The sequence below is a fragment of the Eptesicus fuscus genome, chromosome 12 (assembly GCF_027574615.1).
Source record: "Eptesicus fuscus isolate TK198812 chromosome 12, DD_ASM_mEF_20220401, whole genome shotgun sequence".
NCBI classification, from domain to species: Eukaryota; Metazoa; Chordata; class Mammalia; order Chiroptera; family Vespertilionidae; genus Eptesicus; species Eptesicus fuscus.
The window spans coordinates 91,857,664-91,883,454 of NC_072484.1; the positions used below are offsets into that span (position 1 = coordinate 91,857,664).

At 48.8% G+C, this 25,791-nt stretch overlaps 1 protein-coding gene across 1 annotated transcript; it reads right to left on the bottom strand.

Moving 5' to 3' along the window:
• Positions 1-1,004: 1,004 nt before the first annotated feature.
• On the bottom strand, positions 1,005-23,829 carry PSMA8 (proteasome 20S subunit alpha 8). The gene is made up of 7 exons (XM_008148334.3): positions 23,613-23,829; positions 17,696-17,822; positions 14,559-14,683; positions 9,752-9,874; positions 3,893-4,012; positions 3,530-3,592; positions 1,005-1,335 (listed from the first exon to the last, which is right to left on the bottom strand). Exons 1-7 carry the CDS (start codon positions 23,712-23,714, stop codon positions 1,243-1,245), a joined length of 753 nt encoding a protein of 250 aa, XP_008146556.1. The 5' UTR covers positions 23,715-23,829; the 3' UTR covers positions 1,005-1,242.
• Positions 23,830-25,791: the final 1,962 nt, after the last annotated feature.

Genomic DNA, 25,791 nt, shown 5'->3' on the forward strand with positions numbered 1-25,791 from the left:
TTGTCAAGCGCTGGCATTTGGTTTCAGAAGCCAGGAGGTGACAGGGAGCAAGGGCATGGCCTTAATCCTACGTTCTAAAGAGGAGGGTACAGAGCGAGCCATGGAATTCATGGCTCCATGAAACCAGAAAGGCAGGGGGGCATGTCAGCGTGGGGTGGAATGGCACACTCCGCCCAGAAAATGCCCCCCACCCCGTCTTTATGGGGACAGAGTGGAGGGCCCAGGAGGAACCAGCGAGGGGCCCTGGAGGGTCTTTCTATCCTGAAATTCTGCCTGCGCGCCCCCTGCCCTGCTCAGAGCACAGCGCCCAGGAGTCTTTCCTCACCTTCTCCTTTGAGCTTTGCGCTCCTTTGCAAGAATTCAACCTCCCTCCTCCCTGTTTCCAAAAAGAACATTTAAAAAGAGGCAAAGCTCTGAAATGATAAGGTAGGTGGGCTTTGTTTTTATACCGTTTGATATCCTTTGCTTTAAAAAACATAACTTCCTTCCTGGCATTATGCACCTTCTTTTCCTGGGCCATGCGGGGTAATCTCCTGCTGCGGGGAGGGGTCACTCTGTATGTCCTTTGCTCCTCTCAGAGGCCAATGCCAGCACTCAGTAACAAGCACCCATCTATTGGATGGAACATGTGACGAATCTATCACATGGGATATATTTACGATAAAATGCCAATCAGAACTAAGATCACATGTATTCATTTCTCTCCTTATTTTCATAGAGAACCCTGTTCAGATGATATACTGCAACTTATAAAATGCAAAAGGTTAAATAAATATGATAAAATATTTAAAAATGAAGGAGACTGACAAAATTTTGACAATTCACCAACACAAGGGTGTTTTTATCATTCATTTAGAAATGTGACTCAGTATTATATTCAGTCTGTTTTCAAATAGGTCTCTCTCTACCTGACAGTCAATACTCAAATGTCACCAAATTATTCTTTTTTTTTAATTAAAATTTTTCTTAATTTTCATACATGAAGAAATAAAACACTGGACAAGTTATAGAGTATAGTCTCAAGCTTATGTGGAATTATGACTGCTTTCAACAGTTACTAAAATATTTTCAAAGAAAACCTACATATTCTTGTATGTCTGTCCCTGTAATAGACTAAAGAGACTCACAAATCTGCAGTCTCAAAACAGCACATAACTACTAATGCAATGCCATAAACCAGCGTATTTCCCTTAAAACTCACTAAATAATTCTAAGCACCACAAAACATTAAAAGCTCTGTGTTCACAAAGTCTTCTTTGGTTTTTTCTTCTCTGCTTCTTCCTTTTCCTTTTCTATTGCAACGACCTGTAATTCAATTTCCTTGGCACTAAACATCTGAAAAGGAAAAAAAAAATTAAACAAATTGCAATTATACCAAACATTTCTAAATATTTACAATATGAAAAAAAAACTATCATCTATATATACAAAATCCCAGCAACCGGAATGGCAGAACAACCTGTGGCTATGACATGCACTGCGGCAGCCAACCAGCCTGATCCAGGCCCTGATCAGACTCCCACTTGCCAGCCCTGGCCCCGATAAGGGTGTTGGAGGCTGATTGGGGGTGGGGCCAGCTGGCCAACCACCAGCGGCCCTCCTCCCACTGGCCCTGCCCCGGATCGGCCCCCCCACCCTGATTGGGGACAGGGCCGGCCAGACCTCACCTGTGCACAAATTCGTGCACCAGGCCTCTAGTATGTTATAAATTTCTATTACCTATTTATAACTTCAAATACATAATGAAGTGTTTCAAAGAATCAACAGCAACATACTTGTAACTATTATGAACAAAAACCAGAACTCTACGACATTTCCACTACCGTTGTGCTACAAGAGAAAGCAGGGCAAAATGTGACATTGCATTACATATCCCACATCAAAATATAACTCTAAAACCATTTTAATGCAAGACTCACTCTGTTCATGAGCAAATAACTCATCACTGAACTCCACCCCCTCCTAACTGTGATTCTCTGAAAAGGTTTGACTATTTTATCAGCTCATGGACTAGCCACAAGAGATAAGGAAAAGATGATTTACACTGCTTATTTACATCTCCCTCATGGAATTCAAAGCAAAAATAATGTTTCTTTTATTTTATTTAAAGTAAAAAGATGGGAGCAAATCGCTCAAGGTCATACTGTTAAACAAACTGACCCGCTAGGACTTACATCCAGGTCTGTCCAACTCCAAAGCATGTGTCCTGTTTGCCACGCAGCCTGTCCTGAGATACCATGTGGAAGGACACACACCGGCCTGCCACTCAGAGGTAGAAACATGTGTGTAACTGTGTGTGTGTGTGTGTGCGTGTGTGTGTGTGTGCACATATGTGTGGGGCTGGAGAGGTGCCTCTGGTCTCTGGTTCTGTGTCCCTGCCCTGTTGAATGTATGTCCTAGGCCCTTGGCAGCGGGGCTAATAGCCCAGCCCAGTTCCCATCTCCACATTCTATGCTCAGCAGCCTGATTACTATGTGCGGCCGTGTAGGGGAAGACCCAACCACACCCCTATTTCTCTAATTCACGGAAACTCTGCTGCTGGCCTAGCCTCACATCCCCATCCATTGGCTAACTAATAAAATATGGGGATGTGGTATCATTACATCAACAAGAATTCCCTCCCCCAATCCAAAACAAAAACCCCACTCCACACAGCGCTGATTTCAATACTCCTTCCCCTTGAATATTTTCCCTACAATAAAAAGTACACATAAAAGAATGTTTCCCATGCTTTGAGTGCTTTTGTATACTCAGCTAGAGAGCTAACTGGCACACCACACTGTACAGCTCTACCTCGTGAACAACAGAGAACCATGTTTTGAGTGCTCTTTAGCCAATGAATCCTCTATCATAAATGCAGAGCCCTTTATCACATTGTTGTGAACCATTTATTTTGTGGCCCAGCAGTTGGTATACAAACAACAGCGCAAGACTCACCACAAAGAAACAGGGAAAGGGCATCACACGAGGTGTTAAAATTTAAGTCAACAGTGGCTCAAGGCACTTTTAAGTGGAAAGTGTAGAAAACAGATAAAAACCAGTAGGCAGTCAAGACTAGGGGAGGGTTTGTTGACATATGAAGACCACATGATGTTGGAGGCCTGGCGGGCCAGCAATGATAGAAGTGGCAGCTGAATGACACTTGCTAGAAGCATATCTTGATTTTGGAAGATCTAAAAATATAGGAGCAGCAGCTGCTCTGTAAGATGGCGGGAAGGACTCTCCATGGGGACCGTGCTGTGCTGATCCCTGACGTCTGACTCAGCAGGGTCCCTACCTATAAGGACACATACACACGGGGGAGTCTGTGCACGGGCCGCAGCGCCTCCGGGCCTCACAAAGGGCGAGGGAGAGGTGACTGCTCGCAACAAGCACATCACACTAGAGAGCCTTCGCCCAGAAACAAACCAGAAGCTGCCATCGCGTCGATGGTGCTCAGGGCGTTCAGGCTTATCATGAAGACGCAGGCGACGCATCTTAACTTCTGTCAGACACACTACCGACACTCTGCCCGTGGGGAGCGACTTACTTTCAAAGGTTGGTTTCTTCTCATGATAGCAAGGTCAATGTTCTTCCCACCGGACTGGACAACCTAATGTAGAACAAGTCGGTATTAGAATGACTTCGGGAAAGTCTGTGTTTTCATAAGCAATGAAAGGAGGACAAAAACCTCTGCTTTCCTGAATATTCTTTACTAGAGGCCCAGTGCACAATATCCGTGCACTGGTAGGGTCCCTAGCACTGCCGGCCAGGGCCTCCCGCTCTTCCCCCGGCTGCCTGCTGCCTGCTGCCCTGCTGGCGGGGCCTCTCTCCTTCCCCAGGCTGGCCCCGCCCCCTGGTTGAACTCCCAGATGAACTCCCGGCTTTTATTATATAGGATTAGATCACTTACTTCTAGCAAAGCTCTTATTGCTAGTTTGATAGCTTCATTGTCGTTAGCTATAGCATCTTCTGTGTAATTCTTTTCTAGAAATTCTCGGACAGTTTTAGCACTTCGGCCTATTGCATTTGCCTTGAAAAATAGAAGGTAACTCTTAATAATACTGCAATATGAAGGAATTTATGGTTACTAAGTGAAGTTTAAAGATTTAGAGTTTACTCCAGTATTTCTTAGCGTAATTGCAAAATGAAAATTGTAGGTTTGAAAACTTAGCAAACATTTCAACAGCTCACTGGTCACTACATGAATAATCTGTAGTGACAGCAGGAGTAATTTTCAGATATACCCATGCTTTATACTGGCCATCGCGTTCTGTCGCTTTAATAGTTCCCAAGTTCTTGACCACCGGAATAGATTGAAAGAGCTGAAACTCCGTAAGAGGTGGGGAGGAAGGAGGTGAGACTCTGCAGTATGGTGCAAAAGGAAGAAAGACGAGGGAAAAAAGAACACCAACGTGCAGAAAGCTGTTTACATGAATGGGACGGCGCGTCACGTCCTGAGAACTCAGGCCAACGTGCACTGATGATCACATCCATCATCTTCTCTGACTTTATAAGCAAGAGGGGCTGCTTCTGGTCCAGGCCCCATTTTTCGATGGTCTTCACCATTTTTCATCAAACGAAGGAAAAGGCAAACAAACGTGCCTCTGGCCGCAGGGAGTTGGCACAGGTTTTTTCCGTCCGTCTACATTCCAGGCCGGCCTAGTGACGGGACGATGGAGATGAGAGGACCTACATGAACAGAGCACGTGTGTGCCAGGCACTGCGGTGTGCATTTTACATGAATTATCTCATCCAACTCGACCATCCCCAAACAATTAAAGAGGTACCATTGTAACCCAGTTCAGGTGTGGGGAGAGCAGGGCGGGAAAGGTTACAGGGAGTTTCCTTAACCTCCCCACGACTGACACGTGGGAACGGATCGTTCTTTGCTGCGGGAGGGGCGGGGCTGTCCTGTGACTGTAGGCTGCTGAGCAGCTCTGCCCGCTGATGCCAGCGGTGACGACCAAACGAGTCCTACTCCTCGCCAGGTGTCCCTGAGGGGACACACCACCCCTCTTTGTCGCCGTTGGCGTAAGTAATCATGCCTAATACCACATCGGGGTCACATGCAAACCAGCCCCGTTGTTCTGGCGCTTCCACGTGCAGTGACCGTGTCGCTCTGCACAGAAGACACACATCCACCTGCGGGAAGTGGTTCCCGGGGGCGCGGCGGCGCGGGAGGGAGGGGGAGGCCACACGGAAGCTCCGGTTGCGTGGAGCTGGCTGGTGGCGCGTGAGTGTTGTGCCATCACCGTCATTACTCCCACCTTTCACTTAAAACGTGAGCTGAAGCAAGTATGCTAACATGTTAGCGCCTGTTTAAACCTGGTGAATACATGCATGTATTTATATTATTTTTGTGTTCTTAGGTATACGTTTGAAATGTCCCACTAAAAACAATCATTTCTTGCACTTAAAACTGTCCAGCTCCCACCTGCCCACCCTCACGGAGTTCCATGCACTTGTGCCTATTCAGAGTCTCTCCTTTTGTCTTCCACTTTCCTCTACGTCATCAAAACCCCCTCTCCACCTTATCACTTTCAGAAATGCATACATATTCCAAAACATTTCAGCCATTCTTCTCTCTTTCACACCTTATATCCATTAAGCAAAGCCTCACACCGTTCCTCATCTTGCAAAATAAAACCAGCATCTAACCGCTTTTCACCAAACTCAAATCACCTATTTTTAAAAATGTATTTTTTTTATCGATTATTTGAGAGAGAGAAGTGAGAGGGAGAGAGAGAGAAACATCCATAACAGAGAATCACTGATCAGCTGCCTTCTGCACACCCCTACTGGGGATGGAGCCCGAAACCCAGGCATGTGCCTGGACTGGAATCAAACCCAGGATCTCTTGGTGCGTGGGGCAATGCTCAGCCACTGAGCCACATCGGCCAGGGCAGGGACCTATTTTATTATATTGCCTGCATCCCTCCTTGCTCTCTCCATACATTTTTTTTTTCATAGATTTTTTTCATAGTAGCCAGAGGGATCCTTAAAAAAAAAGCCACTTAATGTTTCTGCTTTGCTAAAACTGGCTTCCGGTCCTGTTCAGAGTCAAATGCACCATTTTGCAAAGGAGGGTGAGGAAGGCCCTCTGCGAGTCCCACTCCTGGCTCCGTGGACTCCTCTGCCATCTGATGTCCCACCTCTGCCCCTCTCTCCTCCTCCGCCCTCTCCCCCCCCCACACACAGGAAGCCGCCCTGCAGAGCATCTGCACTTGCGTCCCCTGTCGGGACCCCAGCCATGTCCACCCTCTGCTCCCTCACGTCTCTCAGGCCTCTGCGCAAATCCTCTGCTTCCCAGACTCCCTCTTCAGAACCGCACCTCCTCCTCCTCCCTCCGCCCCAGGACTCTGCTCCTCCAGAGCGGTGCTGCTGAGGCTGGTGCTGCTGAGGCTGCCACCGGGCAGGACCCTGTGGGCCTCTCGGTAGGAGCGCTCCTGGCTCAGCAGGTCTGAGGGAGCTGCTCCTGCATTTCCAGCTGCGCCGGGTGATGCCCATGCTGCGGCTCCTGGCCCACACCTGGGGGCCCGCACCCGGGGGCCCGCACCTGGGACCCGCACCTGGGGACCCCGCACCTGGGGACCCCGCACCTGGGGGCCCACACCTGGGGGCCCACACCTGGGACCCACACCTGGGGACCCCGCACCTGGGGACCCGCACCTGGGGACCCCGCACCTGGGGACCCGCACCTGGGGACCCACACCCGGGGGCCCACACCTGGGGACCCCGCACCTGGGGACCCCGCACCTGGGGACCCCGCACCTGGGGGCCCACACCTGGGGGCCCACACCTGGGGGCCCACACCTGGGGGCCCACACCTGGGACCCACACCTGGGGACCCCGCACCTGGGGACCCCGCACCTGGGGACCCCGCACCTGGGGGCCCACACCTGGGGACCCCAGGGGGCCCCGCACCTGGGGACCCACACCTGGGGACCCACACCCGGGGACCCCGCACCTGGGGACCCACACCTGGGACCCGCACCTGGGGACCCACACCTGGGGGCCCGCACCCGGAGACTCGCACCTGGGGGCCCACACCTGGGGGCCCGCACCTGGGGACCCACACCTGGGGGCCCACACCTGGGGACCCGCACCTGGGGGCCCACACCTGGGGACCCGCACCCGGGGACCCGCACCCGGGGACCCGCACCTGGGACCCACACCCGGGGACCCCGCACCCGGGGACCCACACCCGGGGACCCGCACCCGGGGGCCCGCACCTGGGACCCGCACCTGGGACCCGCACCTGGGGACCCACACCTGGGGACCCGCACCTGGGGACCCGCACCTGGGGGCCCGCACCTGGGGCCCACACCTGGGGGCCCACACCTGGGGGCCCACACCTGGGGGCCCACACCTGGGGACCCACACCTGGAGACCCACACCTGGGGGCCCACACCTGGGGGCCCACACCCGGGGACCTGCACCTGGGGCCCACACCTGGGGACCCGCACCTGGGTGGCACGTGTTACCACCACAGTCCAACATGCTGTAATTGACTTCTCTCCCCGCTGCCTCTAGCATGTGAGCGCTTGGAGAGTAGATGCCACGGCTATGCTCAGCGTCCACGCATATTACAAGTTTAATCCCGTTGCTGACTAAACGAATCCTGTAAACTGTCAAGTCTTAAAAAACACCTTCCTTGAACCCACATTCTCCTGTAGCTGCCGTTCCATCTCCCTGCTCCCCTTTATAGCTAAACTTCTTAAAGGAGCCATCATCACCTCCTCCTTCTTACTATTCTTTCCTCAATGTTCTAACTTGACCATTTCAAACCTATGAAAAGTTGAGAGAACAATGAACTACCATGTACCTTTTTACCTAGATTCACAAGTTATTAACATTTTGAGATATTTGTTTTATCTCTCTCCATTTACCTACACACACATATGCATGCTTGTTTATGTTGAAGTTGAAGATGTCATAACATTTTGCCCCTAAATACTTCGATCAATTCCCTTAAAACAGGGATTTTTAAAACATAACACTGTAATTCCACATCCCCAAGACTTAAGGCTGATGCATACCATTGCCGGTTGTGTTCAATGTCTCTGGCTGTGACTGCTTCCCCATCGAGGAGCCAATCAAAGACCTTGGGCATGTCTGTTCAGTCTCCTTTGAGCTAGGAAAGTCTCCTGGCTTCTTCTTCTTTTTTTTTTGTCTTTCAATGAACTTCTTTTTTCAGATCTTTTATTATTTTTTTTGTTTATAGTATTCCAGATATTTCCCATTTCCTCCCGTCCCCCCTCCTCCCAATTCCTACTCCCCCCTCCCCCCCGGTTTTCACTACCCTACTGCCCATGTCCATTGACTTTGAAATAAAAAATGCTTCTCTGTGTGACCTCAGGGAGCAACCAAAATAAAATGGAAAATTACATAAACGTGGAAATTGTTATGAACCTGAAAGGAAGAGTGATGACGTAATGATCAATGCAAACAGAAGACAGCAGACGTCAACATATCCAGAGAGATTCCGTGTAACCGTCTGTCTTGTTTCGGGCAGAGGTCTGGAGGCACAAGAAACCTCGCACATGTACAGGTCTCACCGGCAGGAACGAGCCTGGTGTTTGCAGCACATAAGCTCAGAGCCTCTGACTGCCCATGAGATTGTGCAGGTGGCTTACAGGGTGTGCAGCTAACACAGGATCCAGATCTCTGAGGTAAGAATATAAGCCACTGTTTTACTGGATTTATAAAATAGTATGAGTATGGTCAGCTCAAATCAAAATACGTTACTTAATACAGGCTTAAAAATCAAGGCAAGATTTCCCAATTAATTTATCTGGATGTTAATAACAGTAAAATAAACTCTTCGTAAAATTATTTTAAAGCCTAAGTATTTAAACTGTTTAAAAAATATTTGTATTGATTTCAGAGAGGAAAGGAGAGGAGAGACAGACAGAAACCTCAATGATGAGAGAGAATGATGGACCAGCTGCCTCCTGCACGCCCCACTCTGGGGGTGGAGCCCGCAACCTGGGCCTGTGCCCTGACCGGGAATCGAACCGTGACCTCCTGGTTCCTAGGTCGCTGCTCAGCCCGAGCCACGCCGGGCCCTGGCAGGGCAGCATTTAAACGTTTAATAGTCAACATCGCTTAGACTGGATCCTGGGGTGCGGTCTTATTCTTACGTGTGAGAATACAGAAAACGTCACCTCTGACCCCGCCATGGAGGCGCCGGCCCTCGCTGCGGGCACCAGGAGACTGCAGTGCGCCGGTCAGCAAGGCCGGCCGCTGGCGCTGGAACAGGGAGGGCGACTCAAAGCCACCGGACCGGCAGAAAGCGCCTCCCGGGTCTGAGGGCGGCGCTGCCAGGCACCGGCACCGGCACCGGCACCGGCACAGGAACAAACTGTCTGGGCGCCCTGACTCCGGGAACGGGGACGCACCGGAGGTCCGTGCGGCGTTGGCCGGCTCTGTCATGCTTCACTGAGAGCAGGAGGACACGCTTCTCCCCAGAGCAGAGCCATGTGGCGCGGTCGTCACTGGAGGATGGCGACGAGCAGGAACTGGGTGTTCCTCACTAGGTGTGTCACCTCTTTCCACACGTGAAGGAAAAGCCCTGGGACTAAGAAGCCGGAGTGTTTCCTGTCCACCAGAAGCCACCATAATGCCGACTAGCCGGACGGTCACAGAAAGTCCCTGCCACCCCCGATATTTTAACGTAACGTAACTTTCATCAGGCCCTGGCAGCGGCGAAGCGTGTACAGTGAAGACATGTACCTAACTTCTCTCACTAGTTAAATGGACGCCTCACCTTCCAGGCGTGGTAGGTGCCAGAGGGATCGGTCTGGTACAGTCTCGGGATACCATCGTCGTCGAAGCCTACGATTAGGGCGGAAATGCCAAAAGGCCTTCGCCCGTTGCTCTGAGTGTATTTCTGAAAAATAACATGTTTCGGTAGTTACTTCCTCTATAGGCCATGCAAAGGCCACACTATTACTTATCATTCTGTATATCTTCCCGATTCTCCTCCCTCACTTTCTGGACTAACCTCAAATCCATAATGAAAACTTAAAAAATGTACAGAGTCTATAAAACCACATCCGAAGTTTACTTCCACATGGTTTACTGTGGTTTTCCCATTGGTTGATGCACAGTTGGGTAACCTACCAAGACTGAGCCTTTGTAACACAGCAGAGAACTGTGCACCTCGCACCGTTTGGGTTCCCGGAAAGCTGCTCTTAGTTAGCTGTGCCTTAGATCACTCCTCTGTTACTGTGAGAGACACTACAATTGTTATCATCAAGCATTCTTACACGACACTGCTGCTATCAAATCTTCTTCTTGGTACTATCATTGTCAAGTTTATTGTCCACTGTATACTAAGTTACTCACATAAAACCCAACCCAGACACTCTGTCAGCTCCAAAGCAAGGAACTCTGTTTCTCTCAAAGAGAAAACGTGCTTTTTCCTCACAGTCAACAGGGCACTGGAAACCAATTGTGTTTTTCACCTGAGTGCCAGGATCTGAGCTCCATCCCAGAGTGGGACCCACACTCACCCTGCGCCTGCGCCCCTAGAATGCAGAGGGGTCCTGACAGGGAGCTGGAGGCCACCTGCAGGCAGCTCAGCAACGTGTGCAACACGGCGGCCCGACTAGCTTTACACCCAGCTTTCTCCTGGACGGGTCTAGCCCTGTATCTACTTAAAATGCCTACATCCTATTATGTATGTGTGTTACTAGCCATTCAGATTATGGATGCAAATACCGGGCTACACAAACATAAACACACCTTTAAAGGAGGGTGTATGTCTTAATTTCTCTGTATCTCCTAATGCTCCCAGATCACACTGACTATGAAGAGGATGCTTGGCAAACACACCTCAGAGGACAGACCCTCCTACTTTATGTGCTTAGTCAACCGCTTTTCAAAGTGAAAGCAACACACGCACACGGTGAAAGCAGTAAGTACCAAAGGTGTATCTAAAGCATCTCTTTTATCCCAGAACCCAGGGCCCTCCTCTGTGGCAACTTGACTTTTACAGACTTAAAGTGTATCTATATATAAAACCCCAATACGAAATAGACTGAACGGCAGAACAACTGAACAACCGGTCGCGATGACGTGCGCTGACCACCAGGGGGCGTGTGTGGAACATGGCAAATGTCGGCAGCAGGCAGCAGAGTGCTGAACATGGTGGGCATTGGCCATGGCGGGATGGTGGAGCAGGTGAGCAGGGGAGCCAGACCAAGGCAGGGTGCCGGTCGCTGTCATCGGGGCGAGCCTCTGGTGGTTACTGATATTCTTTGCTCCCGCGCACCGCAGTCCTGCCGGTGCTTGCACCTGCTGCCGGGGCTGGCCCCGCTCACACCTGCTGCCAGCGCCCAGCGCTGGCCCTGATCACTCGGCGCCGTCAGTGGGTGCGAGCGGCGGCTGCCGGCCCCGATCGCCCCTCAGGGCTTCTCCACCTCCCCCTGCTCCTGAGGGGCGATCGGGGCCGGCAGCTGCCGGTGATGGCCCCACTTGCACCTGCTGCCAGCACCAGATCCGCTGCTCACACCAGCTGCCGGTGCCCGGCGCCAGTCCGGATAGCCCCTGAGGGCTTCTCCACCTCCCCCTGCTCCTGAGGGGCGATTGGGCAGCGGCCACCACTCGCACCCACTGCTGGCGCTGGCCCCAATCGCTCCGCCCCGTCAGCGTGTGGGAGTGGTGGTGGCGGGAGCGGGCCTGCCAGCAGACAGGGGATGGGGGGTGGCTGTGGTGGGAGGGGCCAGGTGGCAGTGCGGAGGATGGGCCGAGACCCACCCGTGCCCACCGCAGCCTCACGGCTCACAGTTCCTTTCAGGATGCACGAATTCATGCACTGAGCCCCTAATCTATAGTAATAAAAGGGTAATATGCTAATCAGACTGGGCAGCCGAACGTCCTTCTGGATGCCCTTCCGGACGAAGCTGGGGCTGTGAGGGCCAAGCTCCTTGCACGAATTTCATGCATCGGGCCTCTAGTGTTTCTATAATATTCTACACATAACCTTCATGTTTCTAAAAGAAAACCTAAAAATTACAATTGGGAATCTTCTATACACAATGTTCCACACCTTGTTTTCTGGTGGATACCTTTATAAACTCTGGAAAAAGCAGAGCAAATAAAAAAAGCAAAAGAAATATAAAATGTTGGACTTTCCTGCAACATAAATTAAATTTTAAAAATAGGGCAATTTAAAAATAAGTATGCAATTTAAAACTTTAATATAGAGAGAGTATGGTCTATAAAAAAATCTCTATGTGGACAGATGGTAAAATCCAGCCAGAAAGTGTTCTAAATGTTTTAAATCATTTAATCCAACTCAACAGAGTAGGTATTCCTGTAATGCTCGTTATATAAATAAGAAAATTAAGGCAAAACAGGCTAAATAGTTGGCCCAAAGCACTAACTATGTTATACTTCTTGGCAAAATAAAAGAAAAATGAGAAACCAGTGCTAATGATCCTTCAGGGGTACATTTATACATTGTTCATTGCATAGTAAAAATTGGTTCAATTTTTTCAGAAAGTAATTTAGCTATATATAACAAAAGTCTTAAAACCAATTATAATCTTGCCCAGCCCAGGTGGCTCAGTGGTTGAGTGCTGACCTATAAACCAGAAGGTCACGGTTCAATTCCTGGTCAGGGCACATGCCCGGGTTGCGGGCTCCATCCCCAGTGTTGGACATGCAGGAGGCAGCTGATCAATGATTCTCTCTCATCATTGCTGTTTCTCTCTCTCTCTCCCTCTCCCTTCCTCTCTGAAATCAATAAAAGTAAATTTAAAAAATACCAATTATAATCTAAAAAAACCCCCCAATATAATTTAAAAATAATAAAATTTGTTTCAAAGATAATGTTATTAAAGTAGCAATTTGAGAACTAGCAAGTGAGAGAAGGAATGAGAAAATGAAATAAACTAGAAACATCCTAAATAATTATGGATAGCAACTAAAATCAATTTTATAGGCATACCTCTGAGACATCCAGACCACCATAAGAAAGAGAGTATCACAATAAAGTAAGTCTTAATTATTTGTTGGTGGAGGGTCGTACTTTCAATCCTATATAATAAAAGCCTAATATGCTAAGTGTCCGGTTTCTGGTCGGTCTTTCAACCAATCAAAGCGTCATATGCTAATGTATGGTAAGGCTGCTCAACTGCTCTCTATGACGTGCACTGACCACCAGAGGGCAGACAGTTGACTAGTAGGTTAGCTTGCTGCTGGGGTCCAGCTGATCGAGACTGAGTGAGATGGGCTGGACATGCCCTGGAGCCCTCCCGTGGTCCCTCCCCAGCTGGCCAACCTCCCGCGTCCCTCCCCGGCCCTAACTGTGCTCTCTCGCAATCCAGGACCCTCGGGGGATGTCAGAGAGCCAGTTTCGGCCTGATCCCACAGGCCAGGCTGAAAGACCCCACTGGTGCACGAATTTGTGCACTGGGCCTCTAGTTTATAATAAACACAACATCTGTAAAGTGCAATAAAGTGAGGAACAATAAAAGGAGTTCTGCCTGGCCCTAACTGGTTTGGCTCAATGGATAGAGCGTCGGCTTGTGGACTGAAAGGTCCCAGGTTCGATTCCGGTCAAGGGCATGTACCTTGGTTGCGGGCACATCCCCAGTAGGAGGTGTGCAAGAGGCAGCTGATCGATGTTTCTCTCTCATTGATGTTTCTAACTCTCTATTCCTCTCCCTTCCTCTCTGTAAATAAATCAATAAAATATATTTAAAAAAATAAAGGAGTTCTGCCTGTATAGAGTTACATAAGGATTTCATTGACATATACAAAAGCACATAAAATAATAAGTGAAAAACATATTTGTACACATTATGATTAGACTTAATATTAATGTACCTACTCATGGATTCAGAAGTAATACCTGAACACTATCAGTTGTGTTTCGGTTTGTAGGTGAAAGAATCATGGGTATTGCTTTGGTAAACTCTAAAAATTGGTGCTCCTTACTCAATCTCCAGAAGTGAAGAAATCCCCTTAAAAGATTAGATTGCTTGCTCTTTTTTATCCCATATAATAAAAGGCTAATATGCAAATCGACCAAATGGTGGAATGACTGGTCACTCTGATGTGCACTGACCACCAGGGGGCAGACACTTAACCTTTTGCACTCGGATGTCGAGTGTGACTCGACACAGTTAGCATCGGTAGCAGGAATCGAGAAAAAATCAAGCGAGTGCAAAGGGTTAATGCAGGAGCTGCCCCCTGGTGGTCAGTGTGCTCCCACAGGGGGAGCGCCACTCAGCCAGAAGTCGGGCTCATGGGGAGCAGGCCTAAGCTGGCTCCGGACTGTGAGAGGGCGCAGGCCAGGCTGAGGGACCGCGCCTCCCCCCCCCTCCCCAGTGCACGGATTTTGTGCACCGAGCCTCTAGTTTTAATATAATCCCCACAACTGATACTGATTGAGATTCCTAGTGATCAAATCAATCCATTCCGCTGCAGTAACAGTGTGAGTATGACATGTGAAAAAGAATAAAGAACTCAGTAGAGTTCATGGACTGACTGAAGTATTTGCATGACTAGACCTGTAATAGTAAAGGAGAAACCTGAAGCTGTTTGTTGCTCTCTGGGCTTACCTGTTTTAAGGATGCTATGAAGCGAGTTATATACTCGACGGTGACGGGGTCCTCAACGGTAAGCTTATGGCTTTGGCACTCCACACGGGCTCTGGTTATCACCACTCTCGCATCAGCAGTCAGTCCTATAAAAGTCGTTGAACCATTACAAGAAAGAAGGACTTTTTAATGTCAAAGGTTTTTAGCTACCACAAAATCTTTCTTATAATGTCCTTTGTTTTCCTCAATATATGTCCATTATAAAGACTGTAAAATTCTTTGTGAATCCCTTATCTGACATTATGATTTATTCCTTCAGGGCTTAACTTGATGCATTCTTACTTACTTTTTAAAGAAAATGACTTTAAAGAATAACGGTTAAACACTAATGTTAGGTAAACTATTTCCCAAATATTAAAATGGTTTCATTCATAGTAGATGGGCTGGTTGTTAGGGTTTATTAAAAATAATTTTTTAAAATCTCTGTCGTCACATTTTTAAAAACCTTTTCAGGGGGGGATATCAATGGCAGACTGTTCAAAGGTTGATGGGCTATCCTGGATTCCAAATCCAATATACTGATTACCTAAACCATGAAGTAAGCTGGGTTTCTTCTTATGAAAACAATGAACATTACATTGCATTATCAAACACATATCCACTGAATTCAAACTTCATTCAATGTAACCGTGAAATATTTCTCAGTATTTTGTCTAAGATTAAGGATTGGAAAATAAAACATGTTAAACCAGAAAAAGCAAACATGCCTTGCTTTTATCATACCAAAACATCCTGTAATTAACTCCTAACACTTCTATAAGGAACTACAGTAACTGCCCCAGAAGATGCAATGCGTGGGAACTTTTCTATTACATTAAGACTTCTTTGGCATTTGACCTTTCCATGGCCTATGGTTTCTTTCCCCACGCTCTTCAAACCACAATGCCCAAAAGGGCATTCACAGAGTCTCTGAAACATCCCTTTCTCACCTAACCCTCAGCATGTGTGGTCACAGACTCGTTCCCCTTCCGCATCACTTCAATCAGGTTTACAGGAACCAGGAGAACTGCTGTCCCAGAAGACGGCTAACACTAGTCAACAATGAGAAGCTGTCAGAACAGCCACTGCTAGGAATCACCCCCACACCCGTGGGCAGCGTGCGAGTCACACTCAGAGAGTTAAGGGAAGAGAAACGGACTCTCTTCTCTTTGCAGATGTTATCTGAAAGACGTGAAAAGAACCCTGGCTGGTGTGACTCAGTGGGTAGAGTGTTGGCCTGTGGACCGAAGGCTCTAGAGTTTGATTCCTGGTCAAGAGCATGTACCTCAGTTGCAGGTCCCCTAGCCCTGGTTGGGGCATTGTGCAGGAGGCAACCAACAGATGTGTCTCTCATGTGGAAGTTTCTGTCTCTCTCTCCCCACCCACTCTCTCTGGAAATCAATGGAAAAAATATCCTCAGGTGAGGATTAAAAAAAGAAAAAAGAAATGGAAAAAGACTGATTTAGCTTATCTTATTATTTAAAAGCTTCACTCATTTACAAAATGTGATCAGAAAGGAGATTTCTAAGTATTGTCCATTTACAATATATATGATCCAAAAGTAGAGAAACATAAAAGTAGCATACTTAGAAAGTAGTATTAAACTGATTCAGAGACAAATTTGCCAAACCATCTGAGTATCATAGTTGTGTGTGTGTGTGTGTTTTTAACATAATAAGCAACAATTATACTAATCAATACTAAATGGCTAGGAAAAAGAGAACAAATTCTATTTAAAGATAGTATTGAGCCCTAGCTGGTTTGGCTTATTGGATAGAGCATCGGCCTGCGGACTGAAGGGTCCTAGGTTCGATTAGGGTCAAGGGCACATGCCTGGATTGTGGACTTGACCCCAGTGTGGGGTGTGCAAGAGGCAGCCGATCAATGATTTTCTCTCATCATTGATGTTTCTATATCTCTTCCTCTCTGAAATCAATAAAAATATATTTTAAAAATATAGTATTGAGATATCACTTTGTTTATAAATAAGCAATTATAGAATAAATGAGTCCTCAGTCCAGTTCTTTTAAATTTATGTCACAAATTTACATTGAAGCTACTATCATATTGTAAAATTTCTACTATTAAATGGCATTCCACATGGTACATGAAGTCATTTTTTTTCAGATTCTTTGATTTTTTCCTCCCTAAGGCCTGTTTTTCAAGCATTAAAAATATAATAACATCAACAAAATAATGTGATTTTTTTCAAAATGGAACTGTATTTCTTTCTGATATGTGCTCTGATATGTACCTCTTATTCCCCACCAGAGGGAATAAGAGGTACCAGGTAATTCTATACTTTAGAAACAGAACTGTATCATACATATTCTTTTATAACTTACTATTTTTAACATATGTTATGGATACTTTCTCATGTCAATACATACATTCTACCACCTCCTTTTTTAACTGCCACTAAATACTATCACTACTACTAATAATGTTGTAGTTTATGCTGAGTGAAGAAAAGCCTGTATTGAAAGGTTTTATGCCATATGATTCTATTCATCCAGCATTCTCAACATGAAGAGATGGAGAAGAGAATAGCTTACTGTCACCAGAGGTTGGTGATACGGAGGAGGGAGAGCATGGGTGGTCTGTGGTATGGAAGAGTTGTGTTTCTTGGTTGTGGTGATGGTACATGAATCTATACATGTGATAAGCCTAATAAAACTACACACACATGCAAATGAGTGCATGTAAAATTAGTGAAATCTGAAAAAAGTGTGTGGCTTGTAACAATGTCCATTTACTGGTGTGAAGATGTTACCCTTGGGGCACACTGGGTAAAGGAGACTACTTTGTGTGTTTGCTTGTTTTTTATAATTTCCTGATCTGAAGTTATTTCAAAATAAAAAGTTAAAAATAAAACAGCTACCTAAAATTACACTCTTTCAGTATACCTTCTGACATTTATGTTTTATCAAAACTAACGATCAGAAATCCTGGTTTACAGAGCTGTGATTTTTCCAGAAAAGACAGGGTATACTGTTGTGTTTAATGAGAAATGGAGCGAGCTCCGTATGTTGCATGAATACAGCAGCACACAGCTGTGGGGGACCACGTGTGATCACTGCACAGGGTGCTCTGTATCGTCCCTGTAGGCCCCCGGGTACCTGCAAAAGCCATGCAGACGTGGTCGTCCAGGGCACAGATTTTCCTCACAGTTCGTTCATCTTGAAGCTTGGCGACTGATTTCTTTTCTACCCCAAGTACAACGATATTGGTACCACGAATTCCAACCTGTCAAATCATTAAAAAATAGAATTAGTTGTCAGTTTTAACATTAAATCCAGTTATTCTAACACATGCCTTAGCGAAAAACGCTCTTCCTTAAACATTCAGGAAAATCGAGAAAGCAGACTTCTAAGAAGACAGCTGCGTAGACCCTGGCTTGCTGAAGTCCGTTACTCAAACTCAAGGCAAAGAAGATACACAGCTGGAAACTGAAAGACTGCCCCGCAAAAGCTGAAACTACGAGCAGCTTAATCCCAGACAACACACCCGGAGAGCTGCTGTCTAAACACAGAACATGGACCATGGGGAGTCCTTCCAGAGGGCAGGCAGCACCGGCACTGGGGGTAGCAGCAAGCATGAAGGCTCAGTAGACACATCTATGTATGTCACCATTGGGAGGGACAGGGATTGGAGGTCACAGCAGCCGAGAGAAAGAGCAAATGCCCGCCCCTGGGTCACTGAGAAACAAAGCCTCAAACTGGAATACAACAACAAGAATCCCACTGCTCCTCCCTCCGCCCCTGCCTGGGGAAGGCATGGGGAAAGTCTCACAAATAATGGGTAAGGGTAGGAGTTCTTCTGGGGAAGCGGCCTAGTCCTAGGGCCTCAAGAGTAACCTGTGAGAATTTAATTCTGTATCACAGCAGTAATCTTCTATTCCGCTGTTGGTATTTGTGACTGCCTGTGGCCAAGTGTGATCAGATGGTCCTGTTTTATACAACACACCCAGGCAAAAAGGTGTATTCTGAAATTCATATTCTTTTTAAAAAGTTTTTGATTGATTTTAGAAAGAGAGAGAGAGATAGATTCGTTGTTCCGCCCACTCATGTATTTACTGGCCGATCCCTGTATGTGCCCCGACCAGGGGATTGAACCTGCAACCTTGGTGCATCGGGACGACATTCCAAGCAACTGAGCGACGCAGCCAGGGCGTGACTTAGCGCTCTTGAAGTGGAAATACAGAACAGGGTAAATGCAGACCTACACCTGCGATTACATCTTTTAATTAAACAAAACACTCTTTCAATTAAATAGGTAACTTATGACAGCTTTTGTTCTAACTGTCCCCTCACTCCATTCAAGTCATTCAACGCCAAGAGGCCTTCCCTAACCATCCTCTCTAGTCAGCAGCCCTCCCTCCAAGTCCCACCTCCTAAGATAGACATGTTGACCTTCACCCTACAGGGACCATGCCTTCTTATCGAGTCATGGGCATTACAATTTAACATATATTAGGACTCAAAGAAAATCTCAATATTTCCCCCCAATGGAAATAAATCAATTTAAATTCAGGGATCACGAGATAATACAATAAGCTTTATAACTCTCACCGACACAATTGTCCGCTAAATAGACGTTAAAACTGCCACAGGCTGGGTCACGAGTGTGCCCCCCTGCAGGCAGTGCCACAGCCCGGAGTTGTGGGCAGAGCTCCCTGCAAGGGTTGAGCGACAAGTGGCCCATCCATCCTAGGGAGGGCGGGAGGGGGGGGGGAGGAGGCATTTTGTAAATACATGTTTTTCTTTCCAAAGAACAAAACACAACAAACCTGCCCCCACACACTATCTAGAAAATGCTTGCAATGGAAGTCCCAATACCAAAGGCTTTTGGATGTGGACAAAATTATGCTCAGAAGAAAATTCATAATCTCACTTTATAAAATCAAATTAAAAATTAATTCAAGAAGTTAAAAAAGCGATAAAAATATTTAAGCTCAGCTCAAGGGGAGAAATAAGGAAAAAGCAGAAATTAATGACTAGAGAGAAAACAACAAATTGATAATACCAAAAGACAGTTTTTTAAAGAAATAATTTTTTAAATGTCTTCGTTAAAATAGCCAAAAGGCAAAAAGAGTAAAGGAAACATTCCACGTGGGAAAAAGTAGGAATTTGAAAATCATACACCTAATAAATTTGAAAATCTGACTGAAAGGACAAACTAGAAAAATAAAAAAAAACTGCCCATGCTGACTCAAAAACAGAAAGACTGGGTCTCACTAACAGGCAGCGGGGAATTCATTGCAGGGGGGCGGGGGGATGGGGAAGGGATGTAAGATGGAGCAGCACTGAGTCAACGCCTTACAGAACTAACCGGCAGTGACACATGCTCCACAATGTAGCGGAGGAGACACTGGATAGAAAGCTCCCATTGTCAGAAGTGGAGTCTAACTTACTATGAAACACGAGGGCCCACAAACACCCTTGGCAGGTGCAAGTATTCACCAAAAATGTCTTGAAATGCCTGTGCTGGGAAACCAGAGACAACATGAAGGAAAGAGAAGACAAAGCGATAGTCAATAATAACAGCTGCCATTCACTTGCTGTGAACCCAACACTGCAAGACACGAACACGTATTATTGCTTCATGCAACGTCACTGACCCCATGGGGGAGGTGCCGTGTTGGTGCCTAGTTTACTGTTCAAGAAACGGAAGCTTAAGACGTTAATTGCCTTCCATGGTCCATGTCTGATTCCACGTGCATGGTAATGACAGCCAACCAACAGACACATCTTACTGAATAAACTGCACGATGCAATGCAAAAAGCAGAGGCTTTGGAACAAGAAAAATGTAAGTGTGGACACGGCTCCATCAGCGTTTAGCGGGGTACCTTCATCAAACTATGGAAGCTCCGAATTACAGATTCCACATCGATAAGAAGGGGATTAAACACTCTCCTTAACACTAGGTCATGTACAAAAATACCTGATACTAAGGAAATGTTGCTTAAATGTTAGTTTCCTTCCTGCCCAGCCTCTCCACGGCACACTGTGTAGTAGAATCACAAAACACAGCGTCTAGATCCTCACAGACCTTCCGGTCCAGCCGGTGCGAGAGTCCGTTCCAGATCCCTGAAATGAAAGGGGATGCGAGGCCAAGCAGCGCATGCTGTCTGGCGCTCTGTTCCAGATCATAAACCCAGAAGCAAAGGATCCGCCATGAGGGGCGTGGGTCGGAGATGGCTTCACGAAGGAGCCGGCGTGGCCCGGGAGGAAAAGGAACGCGAGAGGGCGGCAGAAGAAGTGTTTCCCCCCCTCCTCCCCTCCCTCTCCTCCCCTCCCCTCCCGAGGGGCAGAGCTGGGTCAGTGAGACCAGGAAGCTGCCCTCCACTGAAGAGGGTGGGGAAGGTTCTGGAAGACTTGGATGGTCAGACGGTGGAGCTGAGCTTTGATAAAGTAGGAAATGTGGAGCTAACAGCAGGTTTGGGGTCAGGGAAAGGACAGAAGGAGGAATGATAACAAGTCGTACCTTTTTCATGAGAATGTTAGGAAGGGTTCCTATTTTTCCCAAGGAGAAAGGTATTACCTCTGCAAAATGTTATTCAAAGATGGTTTTCATTTATAGAAAAGGGAGCTAACAGACAGGAAACAGGCCGCGTGTCTCACTTCGGCTGGAAAACGATCGCCGAGAAGGAGGTAAAACCCACGCCTGTCATTGTGGCCCGTGCACTTTTTGTCTAAATAACAGCACATTCACACACTGGTCAGAACTGGTTAACGTTGGCTTATAGACGTTATTTATAGACAGATCATTTCGTGACACATTTTAATAAACAACTGTCAGTGTAAACTTGACCCCATGGAAAAGGTCATGGCACGCTCAAGGAAACACAGGAACTCCATACAAAGATGCAAACTGTAATTCCAGAATCCTGAAACAAAACCGTCTCATCCTCCCGATGTATCTTTAAAAGTGCCCACTCCAGGTATTTTTATGTCCTTCCCCTTTTACAGCTCATTACAAGGAGCCATCCATCAGTTCTATGGCGTTCTAAAACCTTCCAACGGAGCCGGCGGTTTCTTATCACACCTCGTCTTCTCCCATTACTCCCTTCGTTGCAGGCTCTGAGCTTGGGCGTTATCTTCTAACCATCTGCTTCATGCCACGCTGGGGATTAGAGAACTTTTTGTTTTTATCAAGATGGTACCCTTTTGGTTTAAGCGGCATCAGGCTTTTTTCTTAAATTTACAATTCTAAAAAAAATTACTTACAAAAAAGAAGCAAAACTAGTGGGCCCCATTAAATAGAAAAATACTTTTAAAAATGATAAGATTCTTTCCAGTGGTTTTTTTTTTTTTTTACCACTTTACCTTTGATAGATTTATAATAAAATTGAATTATTTCCTCCCATAACTAAGTTGGTATGGAAAGCGAGACAAAATACAGACACCGCTACACTTAGAAATGACCTGTGCATGCTCAGAGCTGGGGTCTCAAATTCCAAAACGCACAGCCAACGGCCTCATGAAATTTGAGAGATTAAAAAACCCCGGTCCTTCTGAGTTGAAGGCTAGGACTTGGAAGATTTGGGATAATCCATCTTTGGTCACCAGAGCATCTTTGTCATTTTAATTTTTATAAAACATAAAGTTATTAAACATAAACTAAAGCTTGGCAGGAGCGTTACAGCTACCCTGAGTATTTAAACGTTTTTCAGAAATGTGGACAGGTCAGTTTAAACAAGGGCATCCTCTCTCCGAGACTTTCAGAATTATTTAAAAATCACACACACACACAGAGGAGATGGTGGGGGCCGAGTACCAAACTTTGGGGTGCACACGTTAGGACAACGCTTTAACAAACTAGAGTAATCCTCGCCACGGGGTTTCCTCTGACGGTGACCGAGTCTGCGCTTCAGGCCGCGATCGGCCTTAAATCCTTATTATAATCCCAGTGACGGCCGCCCCCGGGAGGAGCCGGCTTCCCGCGGCCAGTGACCCCAGGGGGGCCGCACCCAGGAGGGGCCCGTGCACCCCAGGGGGGGCCGCACCCCAGGAGGGGCCCGCGCACCCCAGGAGGGGCCCGCGCACCCCAGGAGGGGCCCGCACCCAGGAGGGGCCCGTGCACCCCAGGGGGGGCCCGCACCCCAGGAGGGGCCCGTGCACCCCAGGGGGGGCCCGCACCCAGGAGGGGCCCGTGCACCCCAGGAGGGGCCCGCACCCAGGAGGGGCCCGTGCACCCCAGGGGGGGCCCGCACCCCAGGAGGGGCCCGTGCACCCCAGGAGGGGCCCGCACCCAGGAGGGGCCCGTGCACCCCAGGAGGGGCCCGCACCCAGGAGGGGCCCGCACCCCAGGAGGGGCCCGTGCACCCCAGGGGAGGCCCGCACCCAGGAGGGGTCCCGCACCCAGGAGGGGCCCGTGCACCCCAGGAGGGGCCGCACCCAGGAGGGGCCCGTGCACCCCAGGAGGGGCCGCACCCAGGAGGGGCCCGTGCACCCCAGGAGGGGCTGCACCCAGGAGGGGCCCGTGCACCCCAGGAGGGGCCCGCACCCAGGAGGGGTCCCGCACCCCAGGAGGGGCCCCGCACCCAGGGGGGGCCGGCCCCGCGTGCCGGAGCCCGAACGTGTCTTTCCTATTCTCGCACAGCGTGAGTCGTCGCACAGCCGGATCCTGAAACACGCACGCACGCACGTTACGCAGCACACGCACACACAGACGCAGCACGCACGCACGCACGCACGCACGCACACGCAGCACGTACACGCACACCACACACGCACACACTCTCACACACGCAAACACAAGCACGTACGCACGCCCCCGGCTGTGGTTAGACAAAGGCGGGCGCACACAGGGCTGTGAGACCCGCCCGCGGGGACCATCCTGGCCGCGAGGCCTCGTCCTCCACGGCAGGCACGGCGCCTCGCACGGGGCCCCCTGTCCCCCCTCCAGTCCCCCCCCCGTCCCCCCAGGCCGTGTGGACCCCCCTGTCTCTCCCCCCTGTCCCCCTCCCCCCGCCCCCCCTGTCCCCCATGTCCCCCAGGCCGCGTGGCGCCGCGGGGCCGAGGGCCGCTCACCGCGGTGGAGCCCTTCTTCACCGCCTCCTGCGCGTATTCCACCTGGAACAGGTGCCCGTCCGGCGAGAAGACGGTGATGGCCCGGTCGTACCGCGACGCCATCGCAGGGCAGGGCCACGGCGATCTCCTGGGGCTAGGAACCCACCGCGCAGGCCTCGAGGAACCGCTCCGCCACGTGCGAGCCGGAAGTGGAAGTGCGTGATGGGGTCCGGGCGGAAGTGCCCGCCCGCTCTCTGCCCGTGGGGGGAGGGGAGAGGAGGGAGAGGGGTAAGGAAGGGGGGGAGAGGAGCCCCGGTGCCCACCCCGGGCCAGGCTGTGCGCCCGGTCCTCCAGGCCGGTGACGGGTGGGGTCTGATCACCCGGTACACACACATCAAGGTGGGGGTGCAGCCCGGCCTGAGCCGCTGGGGGGTTGAGTGTGACCTCTGAACCAGGACGTCCCGCTTCTGTTCCGGTGGGGGCACAGGCCCGGGTTGTGGCTGGACTCCCGGTGGGGGCGTGCAGGAGGCAGCCCATCCGGACTCTCTCTCATCATGGATGTGTTATTTTTTTAATGTGCTCTTACTGATTTCAGAGAGGAAGAGGGAGAGAGAAATATCAGTGATGAGAGAGACTCATGGAGGGGCCGCCTCCTGCCCCATCCCATTGGAGCGGCAGCCTGTGCGCCCTGACCTCCTGGTCCATAGGTCCAGGCCTACCCACCGAGCCACACGGCTGGGCTGGACCCCAGCTTCTGTATCCCCTCATCTCCTGATGGGCACTTGGGCTGTTTCCAGAGCTTGGTGTGCCGAGCCGGCCCGGCCGTGGCATACTCAGCCCCACGTTGGGTGCCATATGTGCCCAGGTTCGGTGAGCCTGAGAGGGGGCGGTGAAGGATTGAGAAAAGACAGAGAAGAGAAGAAAGCTGGGTCTGGGTGGGACGCTGCCCTCTCTGGTGGAGAGACAGCCCCATGGCCTGCAGCCGAGTCCTGATTTTACAGCCAGATTCCAGGAGGCAAACCGAGGGCGTGGCCACAAGGTTCTTGCGTGTTTCTAACCTCCTCAGTTACATGCACCTGAACTCTCAAGTCCACCTCACTCAGCCACGTGGGACCACAGGTTGGGACATAGGGTCAAGCTTACAACCATAGCCTTTGGCTGTAATTGTGCTGGGAGGGCTTTGCCCTTCAAGCTGGGACCTGCACGTGGCTTTGCCATGAGAGGACCTGCCCTCTCGTCAGTCCGAGGCTTGAACCTGTGCAAACGCGGTGGCCGCCCTCCACGTCTTGGCTCTTGTACATTGTGCTGCTGTGAACGTAGGGTGCACATCGTCCTGATGGGTGTTTTGGGATCCTTAGGATGTGTACCCGGAAGTGGAATTGCTGGGTCAGGAGGCAGCTCCATTTTTGATTTTTTGAGGAAACGACACTGTTTGTCCAGCAGTACAGGAAGGTCTCCTTTTCTCCACATCCTCACCTGCACTTGTTTGTTGGTTTATTGATAGCAGTCAACTTTGTTGTATGTGAAGAAAAGGTCAAAGTTCATTTAAAAATGCATATCTAGCTCTTCCAAAAAAAATCCTTTCTCCATTGAATTATCTTGGCCTTTGTATTAGTTTTCTATGGCTACGGGAATAAATCATTACAAACTTGGTGGCTTAAAAATAGTAGACGTTTATTTTCCCACAATTCTGGAGGTCACAGGCTGAAATCATGGTTTCTACGGGACTGCACGATGCTATTGTGCTCTTATTTTCCTTTTCAGAAAATGTGTCACCATGTGATTGTTTGGTTAGTTTAATATATATTATGACAGTAGTTTGTAGCAAATTTAGTGACTTAATATTTTAGTGCACATCGCCTAATTCAACCATACATGTGAGATGGGGAAAAAACCCTATTGCAGCTGTGACAAATTATCACAAACCCAATGGCTTAGAACAACACAAATTTATTATCTTACAGTTTGGGAGGTCAGATGTCCAGCGTGGGCCTCACTGGCTGTAATGAAGGTTTTAGCAGGATCGTGTTCGATGGCAGAGATGTTAGGGGAGAACCCGCTTCCTTGACTCTTCTCACTTGTAGAAGCTCCCCACATGCCTTGCCGCAGCACCCCTCCGTCTTCACAGCCAGGCAAGTCTTGCTCCAGATGCCATCACTCTGATTAGGACTCTTCAATCTCAACTGTTCCTCACTTAAGG